This window comes from Prunus avium, chromosome 4 (genome assembly GCF_965620075.1).
Source record: "Prunus avium chromosome 4, drPruAviu1.hap1.1, whole genome shotgun sequence".
NCBI classification, from domain to species: domain Eukaryota; kingdom Viridiplantae; phylum Streptophyta; class Magnoliopsida; order Rosales; family Rosaceae; genus Prunus; species Prunus avium.
This window is the reverse complement of record NC_142287.1, coordinates 35,629,313-35,642,858: the sequence shown is the minus strand read 5'-3', so window position 1 is coordinate 35,642,858 and position 13,546 is coordinate 35,629,313. Positions and strand designations below refer to the sequence as shown.

At 37.9% G+C, this 13,546-nt stretch overlaps 3 protein-coding genes across 3 annotated transcripts; 2 read left to right on the top strand and 1 right to left on the bottom strand.

The window, feature by feature from the left end:
• Positions 1-162: 162 nt before the first annotated feature.
• On the top strand, positions 163-3,533 carry LOC110766753 (putative polyol transporter 4). Its single transcript, XM_021970117.2, has 2 exons — positions 163-798; positions 1,621-3,533. The coding sequence occupies exons 1-2, from the start codon at positions 579-581 to the stop codon at positions 2,982-2,984; spliced, it is 1,584 nt and encodes a 527-aa protein (XP_021825809.1). The 5' UTR covers positions 163-578; the 3' UTR covers positions 2,985-3,533.
• A 2,109-nt stretch (positions 3,534-5,642) lies between these two features.
• LOC110766754 (alpha 1,4-glycosyltransferase family protein) lies at positions 5,643-7,466 on the bottom strand. Its single transcript, XM_021970118.2, has one exon. It carries the CDS (start codon positions 7,235-7,237, stop codon positions 5,834-5,836), a length of 1,404 nt encoding a protein of 467 aa, XP_021825810.1. The 5' UTR covers positions 7,238-7,466; the 3' UTR covers positions 5,643-5,833.
• A 5,038-nt stretch (positions 7,467-12,504) lies between these two features.
• LOC110744649 (uncharacterized) lies at positions 12,505-13,231 on the top strand. Its single transcript, XM_021944636.2, has 2 exons — positions 12,505-13,086; positions 13,197-13,231. The coding sequence occupies exons 1-2, from the start codon at positions 12,510-12,512 to the stop codon at positions 13,229-13,231; spliced, it is 612 nt and encodes a 203-aa protein (XP_021800328.2). The 5' UTR covers positions 12,505-12,509.
• The last annotated feature ends 315 nt before the right edge of the window (positions 13,232-13,546 follow it).

Sequence of the window (13,546 nt, the reverse complement as noted above, 5' to 3'; positions counted from 1 at the left end):
GTCAATTTATTTAAAATTTGTTTTAAAATGCAAATTTTATATATTTTAAAGAAGAAGAAGAAAAAAAAAAAAAAGCAACCCTTTTTTTTTTTTTTTGTTGGACGAAAAAAGCAACCCTTTCTTAAATGTGCAGAATCCTTATTTTGCTTGAGAAAAAAGGGAAAGAGACGCACAAAAAAAATAAAAAACATGAGAAAATGTCCGTGATGTGTGTAAGAAACGCGGGTCAGTCCATAAAAAACCTCTTTCTTTCTTTCATTCACTCACCATATGTGGATTCTATTCTAGTTCTTACCAAAAAAAACATCCTCCTCTGTTTCAGATCCGTGAGAAAACACATAGAAAATCCTCTGTTCTTCTCTGGAAAATTGAGTTGTCTCAGCTTAAGAGCTCAAAACAACAGTTGACCACGTAATAAAGGTCCTCGCTTTCTCTTCCTCCTCATAACAACACACAGAAACGGCACAGAGGAGGAGGAGGAGGAGGAGAGAGAGAGAGAGAGAGAGAGAGTCCCATATATTATATACATTGTAGACACAGACCCATCTATATATCTAGAGAGAGAAGGAGAAGAGGTGATGGGGTTGGTGGGTGGAGAGGAAAATAAGAATGCTACTGAGAATGGAGTGTCTGGTTCTGAATTTCCACTTGGGAGCAAGACCAAGTACAAGAGAATGGAGTCCGAGGTTGTAGACACAGAGGAAGATGTTCCATTGACAAAGGAAAACCGAAATACCAGGAAATATGTCTTTGCCTGCGCCATCTTTGCCTCCCTCAATTCCGTGCTTCTTGGATACGGTTGTTACTTGAACCTGATCTTCAACATGATCTATATGTTTTCAGCTTGATCTGCTTAATTCTTGATATACTATTTTGGTTTTATTCAATTTTTGTTTTCTATTTTTGTTTTTTGTTTTCAATGTATTTTCTTTATTTTAATATGTTTATATTCGATCTATTTGTTTGGTGAAGACTCAATCAACTGGAGTTATGTGTCAGACTCAATCAACTTCTTCAGTTGTCTGGCATTTTATATAAACAATAGATATAGCACAAATATAGTGCACGTTTAACTTGGTGTTTTAGTGAACTTTTTTCTGCAATTGATGTAAAAATTTCGACGAATGTTTTCAACTTAATTGTTAAAAGACACTTGTTGTCTTGTTGGATTAAAATGTTACAAGCCCGTGAAGACAGTTGGCTCATCTAAGTGGACGCAATTGGATGCAGATGAAGAGTCATTTTAGTTTATATATTGAGATAACCCAAGTGAACAGAAATATCATGTTTTGGGTTAAGTTCCAGAAATATAGGGTGACAAATTTCACCTCTGAAGTTAAAGTGTCATCTTGCAATATTCTTTTTTAAATGCTTTGAGCAATTGAAACTAGCATAATGAAGTAAAGAATCTGCTTTGACAATGAAAGTTATCGCCTTTCGAGAATATGTTGTTCCATTGTTTTTTCTTTTCTCTGGGCCTAATCCATTGTGATTTTGGTTTTTATTTAAGAGGATTCTTGAAGTCAATCTTAACCTTTCTAATTTATCTCCCTTTACTTAGCTGGTAATGTGGGTTTAGTACAACTACCTGGTTTATAATGTGTATTTATCACTATGCAGATGTGGGTGTTATGAGTGGAGCAATTTTGTTCATCCAAGAGGATCTAAAAATCACAGACGTACAACAAGAACTTCTTGTTGGAATTTTGAGCATAATCTCCCTATTGGGTAGTTTAGCAGGTGGAAAAACATCAGATGCCATTGGTAGAAAGTGGACAATTGCATTTGCATCCTTTGTCTTTCAGACTGGTGCTCTCATAATGGCTCTTGCTCCTTCTTTTGAAGTGCTGATGATTGGTAGACTCTTTGCCGGAGTGGGGATAGGGTTCGGGGTCATGATCGCACCTGTTTACATTGCTGAGATTTCTCCTGCAATAGCCAGAGGCTCTCTTACATCTTTTCCTGAGATATTTGTAAATCTAGGTATCCTTCTTGGATACATATCAAACTATGCTTTTTCGGGACTTCCAGTGCATATAAGCTGGAGGGTCATGCTTGGTGTGGGAATCATACCTTCAGTCTTTCTTGCATTTGCTCTTTTTGTGATCCCTGAATCTCCAAGGTGGTTGGTGATGCAGAATAGGATTGAAGAAGCAAAAATAGTACTGACCAAGACAAATGAGAGTGAAAGTGATGTGGAGGAAAGATTGGCTGAAATACAATTAGCTGCAGGGATGGCTAATGCTGAAAAGTATGAAGCAAAAGCTATATGGAGCGAAATTTTGAGTCCTAATCCTGCAGTTCGTCGAATGCTGATTACTGGTTGTGGAATCCAATGTTTCCAACAGATTACCGGTATTGATGCAACTGTGTATTATAGTCCAACAATTTTCAAAAATGCTGGGATCAAAGGCAACACTCAACTTCTTGCTGCAACTGTTGTTGTTGGGTTTACCAAAACTGTGTTCATCTTGGTAGCTATCTTTCTCATTGATAGAGTGGGCAGAAAGCCTTTGCTTTATGTGAGCACAATAGGAATGACCACTTGTTTATTTGGTCTGAGCCTTGCTCTAGCTCTTCCAGGAAATGGAAAACTGGGAATTGGATTGGCAATATTAACTGTTTGTGGAAATGTAGCTTTCTTTTCAGTAGGAATTGGCCCGATTTGTTGGGTCTTGTCATCTGAAGTCTTCCCTCTTAAACTTCGAGCTCAAGCATCCGCCCTGGGGGCTGTTGGTAGTAGGGTCAGTAGTGGTGTGATTACCATGTCCTTCCTCTCCGTGTCTCGAGCAATAACAGTAGCAGGAACCTTCTTTATTTTTTCAGTGATTTCAGCTCTCTCTGTTGCTTTTGTCCATACATGTGTTCCAGAAACAAAAGGAAAGTCTTTAGAAGAAATTGAAATGCTTTTCCAAGATGAAGGAGAATGGCAAAGCGGTGAGGTTGAAATGGGAGATGCAGAGCGTCTAGTGCAAAAAGCATGAGTGGGAGGCATACTTGATTGCTAAACCACAAACTTCCATCAGTAGAGCCTGCAAGCCCGAAGCCATATTAGGCAGGTTGCGGGTTACACATATTTTTTCCTAGTATACTTATTTTTCACCAAATTGTTTGAGTATTATTATACTGATTTGTCTGCGAAGTGTACCGATTGCACATATTATAACAGAACCAAAAGAGGTCAAGATTCTGTCATCTTGTTCTTGGCCCCCATGTACTTGAACTTATTTAGAGCTTCCATGTTCTTCACCATGAAGGCTCGTAAGATAGAAATCAGAAGGCGTTGAGTTAATTGAAACAATAAGGATTGTGTTTCTGGTTCTCTACAACTATATAAATTTTATTAAGCAGCTCTAAATCTAGATGTGTGGTTCCTATGGTTCTTGGTGGTTTTCATTTGTTACTGAATAATCTATGGACTCTTAATTTGTTTTCATTTGCCATTTGTACCAGGGCTTAGTCAAAGGCCTTGTAACCTTGTTCCACTCAATTTTTCCTATCAGAATGTAGCTGATGTGAGAGTTTTTTTTCTTGTTTCTGTTCAACTCTTCAAAGGGTACTTTGAATCCAATTATCGTTGTTAGATAATATGGTTCAATGAAATAGAAAACGTGCATGACACATCAAATCCAGCAAATACATTACCTTATCACGCAGGTTGCCAGGCAGAGGAGATTTCAGTTCTGTGAACAAAGGAACACTTTCCAACATCCAAAGACTTCTGATTGTGAATGTGAAACATTGAGCAACATCTGCCACAGAACTCTCATCAAAATCAGAGCCTTGAGATATACTGGAGGGCATGCTTAGTGGGTGCCTTTAGAATTTGTTGTATTCTCCCAACTATTTTTTGGATCTACTGCAAAGACTAAACATACTGCTAGATGTTGCATTAGCGTTGGAATATCTGCATCATGGTTATTCAACCTCAGTGGTTCATCATGTATCCGATTTTGGCATTTCCAAAACTCTTGGCCGAAAGGGCATCGATATCTTTGTGATAGTTGATCTTTATGTCTTTCGAGATGTGCAATATATCATCTTCTATTACCTAAAAGCCTTATATCTGTGTAATGTTAGAAGCATCTCAGAGAAATTGAAATATGTGCATTGCTTAGTGTTCTGGCTGTTTGATTGAATAAGCTTGACAGTACTATCGTGTCTACCTTAATTTTAGCAGTAATCCCTGAATCAATATGTTCTTTTAGGATGATATCAACATTTACTTGATGAGCAGGAACATAGTGAAAGTGAAAGAACATATTAAGGCCACATGTGGTGGAGACCAACACGTTCAACATAAAGACAAGGACAATCACATAAAGGTTATACTTAGATGCTTAAACATATACAACTTCCAGTGTGAATCTTGTCCTTGAGTAGAAACTGGTCCCAAAATAATCCCTCCTTTTAGGTCAAGCATATTCAATCAAGAATTAGAATCTACGTAGGCCAATTCACAAGAACTGTCTCTCTTTTTTTTTGTACAAAGTGATATTGGGGGAGGGGGGGGAATCAAATCTATGACCTAGAATACAGAGTTAAGAACCGCTTCAGCAACAAGTCCATTGTCTTTATACAAAGAGAAAACTAATTGTGCATGTAGGGCTAAGGTGGATCATAAATATGGCCATGTGGCCACTCTGTAAAATACAAAAAACTATCTGCAAAGAAGATGTAGTGAGTCACACTCCATGATACAGAGATTGGAACCCATTAATGCTTGAGATCTGATGTTAGCAACTTCAGCATGTTCTGAAATATACTTGAATGAAATTTTATCGTTAAGATCGCTTGAAAACTTTACAGAGGAAGAAAAACAATAAGTCAATGACTTGTTTAAGTCCATCTTTCACTCAATTAATTAATTTATTTCTTCTTGTTTTTTTCTGATATCTTAAAACACATGGCAGATAAGCATGATAAGCGGCATGTCTTCTGCCTTGTTGCTCTGGACAATTAGCAAGAAGTATGTGCCTCACCTAAACATGCTTACTCGAATTCAGATAGATCACCACAATTTGCTAGTGCTTAACCTCCTCAAACACATCCGTACTTGATCGCATTACAAGTCACGCGAAACCCGATAGAACCCAATTCAATCTGCGTCAACCTTCTACTTTGATGATTTTGAACCCATCAAACAAAAGCACCGACAAGAAAAGTCTTTACTTTCAAAATTGAAACTCTCAGAGGCCATAATAAATTATGGATTAAGGGTTACAATTTTGGCATCTAATCTTAGGACTAATGAGAGAATATAAAAGGGAAGCATATAGTGACGTGCATCATCAGGCCAGGAAGTAGGTGCCCATATTGATTGGAAGCTTATATATCGCTTTCACAATAATGTAATCAGAATGGAGATTCAAAGGTTATATATTATAATAAGCTTTTTGCTCCTTATAACTTGCTTCAAACAAATTAGACAATCCAAAACTACTCCTATAGCTTCGACATTTTAAGTTCATGAAAGATTCCCTACACCTCATGCAGTATGCAGAAAGCCTCCTCAGAAAAGAGCAGGAAACGAAATCTTCAAATGCTATAAACTTCTTTGCATTTTCTGATCTCCATAAGATAGTACAAGTGCAGAAAATTAAAAGGGCCAAGATAAATTTCTTCATCATGAGAACCAATGATAAATATACAAGAAAAAATAATTTTGATTTTCTATTTTTTCTGTTATTATTTCTTTTATTCCTCCCCAGCCATTCACCACCACAATATCTGAATGAACCGAGTTGGTAGTTGAAACATATCTTACATACAAAAACAACCAACCTCTAAAACAATGAACAAGACAAAGTAACACATGCACAATTTATCAACCTTATTCTATCTTGACAGAGCTTGAAGCTGAAGAATTGGGAAAGATTGAAAATTCTGACATTAGATGATCAATAATGCTTCCCTTCTCAACATTCAGCCGTCTACTCTGGCTGTTCCACAAATGCAGTGCAAAGCTTTGAGAACGAATATGCCTCAGCTTTGCAAGTAACCACTTTGAGTGAAGCTCATCTTTAGGACCCCGGAAGAGACTCCGAATTCGGCTCCAATTAAATGGATAGAACGCTGAGGGTGTTAAGACAGTGAAATTAAAACCTGGGTTTTTCGGATTTTCTCTCACTCTTGAAACCACCCTTGAAACCAAGTAAGGGCCATTGTGACCCCACTTGTTCCCATCAAATGTGAGAGCAAATTCTTGGATAAACTTGAATATCAATGGATGGTTCTTATCAAATACCAACACAGCATTATTCAGTCTGCTCCAATTCCCAGTTTGGGCATCAATTGCCTGAGCTCCAATCACATTTCTCAACTTTGATAAACTCTTTAGCACTATAACATCTGTGTCTAAATAAATACCACCAAACTTATACAACAAAGCAAGCCTAAGCAAATTAGAGAGATTTTGACCCAAAGAAACTCCACCAGGATTCACTTTCCCTGTCCTTAGCTCATAATACCAAGCTTCTGCAGGAGTGTTCTTGAATAAGTAATCAAAGTCCGGAGAAATTGCCATTACCCTGAAATCCATTTCTGAGAATGGCCTCAAAATTCGACTTCCTTTCTCTGAATCCAGCGAATTTGAGACTATGGCCAAACAAGCATTTGGATGGGACTTGAACAAGCTCTCCACAGCCAACAATTCCCTGTTTCCAAAAGTCTTGGACGAAATCCAAGTCATAAAGAACCTGACTTTACAAGAAGAAGAGTTACCAGCAAAGAAGTCTCTCATTCTTGTTGAAAACAGAGAGAGTTTTGGTTCAGGGGGTAAGCTTTTGAGCTTGCGCTTGTGTTTTCTGATCCGCCTTGGCCTTCGGAGTGAAAATTTTGAGATGGGTACCATAGAATTTCTTGGGTTGTGCAGAGGAGGCAAATGGGTCTTTAAGAACATAGGCGCATTTTCTTCCTTCACCACGTACATCACAGAAGAAGAAATTTTTGAACTTGAAGAAGAAGAAGAAACATGCGCAGGAACCCAATTACTTACAGATTCCCCGGCGAGATTTCCCGGGGAGAAAATGGCGGGGTCCGGCGAGGGCTTGGAAAGAGGAAGGTAAATACAGAAGACATAGAAGCCATTGTAGGCCAAAAGGAGAAGGAGAAGCAGAGCAAGAAGAGAAGTGGGCAAGCTAAGAAGAACGGAAAGTATCGATCTTTTTAAGTATTGCAATTGGTTGATAAAGACTATGAGTGGGTTGGGAAGTTTGAGACTTTCATTATCAAACATGGTTTGTTTGGTTGGTTAGCTGGTTGTCTGGTTTGTGCTAGCTTTTACTGAGAGAGTTCAATTGGCTCTGGTTTTGTGATGGTAGAGACTACTGACAAGAGAGAGGACGCAGCTTGAGAGTTGCAGAGAAAGTTGAAGAGCATTTTAACGGCGAAAGCGGCAAAAGATTGAAGTGAAATGTTGTGTTTGGAACCAAAAATATACACCCGGTTAGGGGTGAGCATCGGGTCGAAACCAATGCTTTCTTAACAATCCAATCCAATCCAATTTTTCATTGGATTACAGATTTTACAATCCAATCCAATATAATCAAATATCAGGATCCAATCCAATCCAATCCAATGTACATTGGATTGGATGATCGGTTTGTATGAAAATATAATCCCCCACCCCGCAAACCCCTCCCCTCACCTCCGCCTTTCTGTTTTTTAACCCCCAAGCCCAGCCCCCCTTGGGTTTTCTTCTCCTCCCATTCCCCATGTAACCAGCACCTTCTACCCTTAGACCAATCCTTCATCCCCAGATCAATCCCCCACCCCACAGATCCCTCCCCCCTCCTCCTCATTCTTTTTGTTCTCTCCCCAGCCGAGACCTAGCCCCAGACCCAGACCCATTCCATTCCCCAACCCTTGCCTCCAGATCCATCCCTCCCTTCCTCCCCGACGGCGGCTATAGATCCCTGCTCCCGCCCCCCACCCACGGAACCCAGCCTGCATATGCAAGAGAGGAGCAGAAAATAGAGAGCAAAACTGGAGAAATACTCCACAATTTTTCACAAAAAACCACCAGAAGTTCCAGTTCCCAAACAATGAGATTCGAATCCACCGCATATAACAACAAAGTGAACAATGCCCTCCTCTAAGCTTGTTCAAACATGTGGACCCTTGGTAAATAAAGCAAGCATGCTATCTAATATATTAATAACATATGGGAGTTTGTGAGCATGTTGAGCATGCTGTGTTGTCTGTTGGAAACAAATATGAGAGTTTCTGAGCATGTTTAGCATGCTGGTATGGGTAAGGTCAATATATTAAGTTTTAATCAATAGGAACGTATGGGAAGAACAATATTATATATATATATATATATATATATATATATATATATATATTTGATTGGTTCGGTTTTGGTTGGATTTTAAAAACTTGATCCGCCATCCAAACCGATCCAATTGGATTTTCAATTTTCTGATCCAATCCAATCCGCCGATGTTGTCGAAACCAATAAAAATTGGATTGGATTGGATTGGATTGGTCGGTTTTAGCGGATTGGTTTGGATCCTGCACAGCCCTACACCCGGTAGTGGAAGTTCCCACCACTTTTCTGTGTTTGTAGAGAGAGAGAAAGTCTTAGGCTTGGCTCCGCGCCAGTGGCTCGCTTTTAGCGCGTATATCTGAAGCTTTTATTTGTTTTATTTAAATAAAAGATTGCTAAGAAGGATAATGAAAAATCAAAATACTGACCAAATTTGAGAATGTAACTCGCTTTATTAAATGCATGCAATAAAATAAAATTCGTGAAAGAATAAAGAAAGTGACAACGGTTCATATTAATTAATTAAGACAAGCAAATGATAAAGATTTGTGTGATTGAGTAAACAAAATTTCTTTTATTAAGACAAGCAAATGATAAACCAATCATAAACGGCTTTGTCATTTGTACGCGTCAACAAAAAAAGGATTAAGCTTACTAAATGACACAGTAATAAAGACATGGGTAATAAAAAAAAACACCTAAATAAACTCTTCTCGACTCTTCTTTCTCCCCTAACCCAAAACCAACTCCATATCTGAAATTCTCCTTGGTTCCAGGGGTTTTCCCCTAGAACCACCCCCTTCGGTTAACAATCCGGGCCTCTCTCCCTCCCGTTATGTTGTGGAGAGTTTTCCCTCCCAGCTTGTGTTGGGTTTTGTCTGCACCTTGCTTTTGCAAGGTTTTGTTTTCTTTCCTTTTTCTTTAAGGTTTGTATTCCAGTCTTCTGTGGCTGGTTTTTTGGATGATCTTGTTAGATATGCTGCTATTGTGGTATATCTCATGTAGATCTCTCTGTATTTGGGGTGGAGCTGCTGAATTTGGCGTATCTACATTTATTGTGCTTGGGGATCAAGGAGATTAGGGGATGTTGTGATATTCTTTGGAATGTCCTGGTGGAAGTTGAGCGGTTATGCCCTCCACTCTTGAGGTGTTTCCTGTCCCATGAAGTTTGAGAGATTGTTTTCTGTCTTGATCTTCTTTAAGTACTCGTTGCTGCAAGAATTTGGGTCCTCCTCATCTGTAACTCCTTGTTAGATGGGTTTAAAGTTGTATTCTATCTTTTAACAATCTTGTAATACTTGTATTTAGTTGGTGTTGTTGTCTTAGTCTATGTATTGCAAGAACTTCCTGGATGTGTTCTTATTGTTGTATCTGGGCTTGTGCCCTATTCTTCACCAAAAAAAAAATTAATAATAATAAATAAAGACATGGGGAGAAAATCAAATGTCTTGTCCTAATTAGGTTATGGCGATAAATTTGACATTTTGGTAAAAATAGCCAAAATTAAGTCAACGAACAAAAGATTGAAATTATTACCTCCTTCATTTGTGGTTTAACTAAAAAGGGTTTAGTTTGGCCAAATTTTGATGGGCTTGGTAAAGATCTAGGCTACTACTCCTACAGTATAGACAATTTCTGGGCCCAAGATGATGGCTGTTTAGTTTTCCTTGTTGGGCTGTGGCTGATTGTAGTGATTTAGAAAGGAATGTGCAAAGGACCCACTAGTGCAGTGGTTTTGAACAATTGTTCTTTCATGCAAGGTCCTGGGCTCGAGTCCTAGCACTCGTGTAGTATGTGTGAATTTAGTATATTATCGCCCCTATCAATAGGAAAGATCTTTTAAAAATATTTAAAAAAAATAGTGGGTCAATTGGTTCAAGAGTTTGTCTCCCTAAACCCTAAATCACTCAAATTTACATAGAGGGATAATCGAATGTGAATATATGGAAGCGAGCACATTGTCATGAATAACTGACATACCCCACGTCAATGCACATGAAGTGCATTTTTTAACTTCAGGCAAAAGTTGATGGGCTGGTTAAAATTTGGGCCGCTACTCCTATAGTATATTAATGGCAAGCTTTTAAAGATAGTTGTAGTGTTTCGAGGCCCAAGATTATTAGTTTTCGTTGTTGGGCTCCGTCCCAACTTATATCAATAAATTATATAGTGTTTGGAAAATAAATTTTAACACCGACAAATGAATTGAGTCATCGAAAGGGGCATGCAAGTTTTAGATATATCTATTTTTCGCTTTTGGGTTTTGATTTTGTTTCAGTCGTCATCAATTTTAGTACCATCTATGCTCATTTTTTATAATCTTATTTTTCACGTTAGGTGTTAAGTCATGATCATTAGGTGTGAGTTTTTTTTGGTTGAAAAATTATGTAATTGCATTTATAATTCAGCCAAAAAAGCTATTAGCCACAAAGGATCAATACAAACTAACCATAAAAGGTCATTAAAATAACAGAAAGATCTAATATTAAAATTAAGACAATCTAATTCACCTCCATTAGATGTGGATTAAGCAGACTTCAAACAAACAAGTGAGAAAAATAATATGTTGACTTTGAACATTTCACCCTGCAAGGATAATGTGTCTTATTAAAATAAACAAAAATCCTTATGAATAAGCAGTCCATGAGCCACGCCAAGTTGAGCTCGGCTAAGCCAGCGAAATGTTCTTGCAAGTCGCAATCGAAATTCCAAAATTTATTTTGGGACCCTGGTAACTCAGCTTTCGGAACTTTTTGTAATTGTGCTTCATGAGGCTATATTATAAATAGGTAGACAAAATTAAGAATCTCTTTATATTTTAGGATACTTTTTAAAGAAAGATATAATTATCTGTTTTTATCGAACTCAACTCAACTGGTTTTAATTGACCGAAAAAAAATCGTTTAATTGGGTTTTCTAGTTCAATTCTAATGGATTGTTAAACTTTTACGTACCATTTGAAAACCAACTTTTTAATCTCAGATTCTGGAGAAATGGTTCCATGGTTCCATGGCCTCTCTTTAGCTCAATCGTGATAACCCACGATTTCTCCCATGAGAGATCTGTAAGACAATCTTTTGTCTTAACCACGAATTGTGGTCTTCTAATCTAATGAGGACTCGAGAGGTTGGTATGATTAGGAGATAGACTCAGACTTATCAGATTACTCTTGTACAGAAGCTATTCTAATTGAAATACAAGAGTAATAGAATTCCTAATCCTATATGGATTGAACAAACCACTCCTAATGCAAACAGATTACTCGACAGCTCCTTGATGGGCAAGGCTTTCGAGTAATGCATCTATATAAAAAGGTCCCTTCTCTAGCAACAAGATACGCTCAATTCAGCTCTCACCCCATCTAGAGAAATAGCCTACGGTGTTGCATAGAGAAGAAGATCCTCTCAGAAGCTAAGCCGATCCCTTCAGAAATCAAGATGTCTGAACAAGGTTAGTGTTAAGTTATAAAGACCTAGTATAGTTTTACATGTGGTATCAGAGCTCTAGGCTTTGTTTCTTAATCTAATCCATGTTTCAACAAATCTGTATATAAATTTTCTGTTATTTGATAAAGCTGCAACATGAAATTTTCTTGCATATTTTATCTGTTTAAGTATGATCCAGGGCATATAGTATCACTGCTCGATCATACAAAGTTTTTTGATCAAGTTTTGGGATCTACTGTGCAAATTGGGCAAGCCACAGCTGCTCAGTTTGTATGAGAGATCTTAAGACGACAGTTTGATCAAAAATTGCATCAATATAAGTAGCCTTCTATACCTCCTCCATCCACAGATGGGAATTTATAGATTGATAACGATATTGGTGGAACAATCTGAGCAGCAGACTACACAAACTAGCAGGATTTTTCTACATCCACAGATGTGAATTCTCTTGCGCAGGAAGTTTGTGCAGTTTGCTGTTTGGGATTTTGGAATATGGCTTTTTAAACCCACAGGTATAAACTGACATATTTAAGTAAAGTTTTGGGGACAGTTTTTATATGATTTGTAAAATCCTTACAGTGAACCACAACACCATCGAAACTCTGACCGGATCAAACTACTTGAGATGGAAGCAGGATCTGGAAATATCTCTTGGCTTCCTGGACTACGATTTTGTTCTCACAGAAAACCCTCCTCAAGAACCTGCTGCAGATGCTTCAGCAGAAACCAAGGCAAAATTTGCTAGGTGGAATAAAGCAAATAAAATGGCTATATTGATTATGCAAAGGGCTATGGCATCATCAGTCAAGGGTAGCATTCCTAAGTCAGAAAATGCTAAGCAGTACTATGAGGCAATTGCACAGAGGTTTAAGGAATCTGAGAAAGCACTCAAAAGCACTTTGCTAAACAAGTTGATCGACATGAAGTATGATGGCCAAGGCTGTGTGAGGGCACATATTCTGAACATGATCGATGTAGGAACCAAATTGCAGGAACTAAAAATGACAGTTGATGAGGACATGATGGTACACTTCGCTTTGAACTCATTGCCAAAGGATTTCAAGTCTCTTAGAGAAACCTACATTGCTCAGAGGGAATGCTGGACATTGAATGATCTGATCACTATATGTGTTCAACAAGAACACAATATCATAAGGGAAAGAGGAGCAAAAATGGTGAACATGGTTCAGACCAAGGAGAGAAAGGAAAATAGGCACAATGCAATAGCTGGAAAAGAAAAGGGCAGCAGCACTGAAAAATATCTGAAACCATCGACTGGAATGAAATGTTTTTTCTGCAAGAAAGCAGGACACATGAAGAAAGAATGCAGAAAGTACAAAAGGTGGCTGGATAAACAGAAAAACAAAGGTAAAAATGAACAAATTCTAGTTTGTTTCGAATCTAATTTGGTTGATTACTCACATGATTCATGGTGGCTAGACAGTGGTGCTTCTATTCATGTAGCTAACTCTTTGCAGGGATTCATAAGGAAGAGGTTGCCAAGCAAGGATGAAGTAAAGGTGTTCGTTGGCAATGGAGAAAAAGTTCAAGTAGAATTCATAGGAACTGTTAGAATTGAATTAGATTTTGGTTTTGTTTTGGAGTTAGATGAAGTAGTTTATATTCCTTCTATGAAGAAGAGTTTAATTTCAGTTACTAGGCTTGTAAAATCAAAATTCAATTTGAATTTTGATGGCACTGGTTGTTCTATTTTCAAGAATAAAGAGTTATTTGGCAAAGCAAGGCTCATTGATGGAATGTTTCAATTAAATTGCAAAAGAACTAAAATGGAAGTTAACACTGTGCAAACCAAAATGTGCAATGACAT

Coding starts and splice junctions, on each gene's coding strand:
- LOC110766753 (XM_021970117.2), top strand. CDS start 579: ATGGGGTTGGTGGGTGGAGAGGAAAATAAGAATGCTACTGAGAATGGA. Junction 799..1,620: donor TTCCGTGCTTCTTGGATACG/GTTGTTACTTGA, acceptor ATCACTATGCAG/ATGTGGGTGTTATGAGTGGA.
- LOC110766754 (XM_021970118.2), bottom strand. CDS start 7,237: ATGTTTGATAATGAAAGTCTCAAACTTCCCAACCCACTCATAGTCTTT.
- LOC110744649 (XM_021944636.2), top strand. CDS start 12,510: ATGGCATCATCAGTCAAGGGTAGCATTCCTAAGTCAGAAAATGCTAAG. Junction 13,087..13,196: donor GGATAAACAGAAAAACAAAG/GTAAAAATGAAC, acceptor AACTCTTTGCAG/GGATTCATAAGGAAGAGGTT.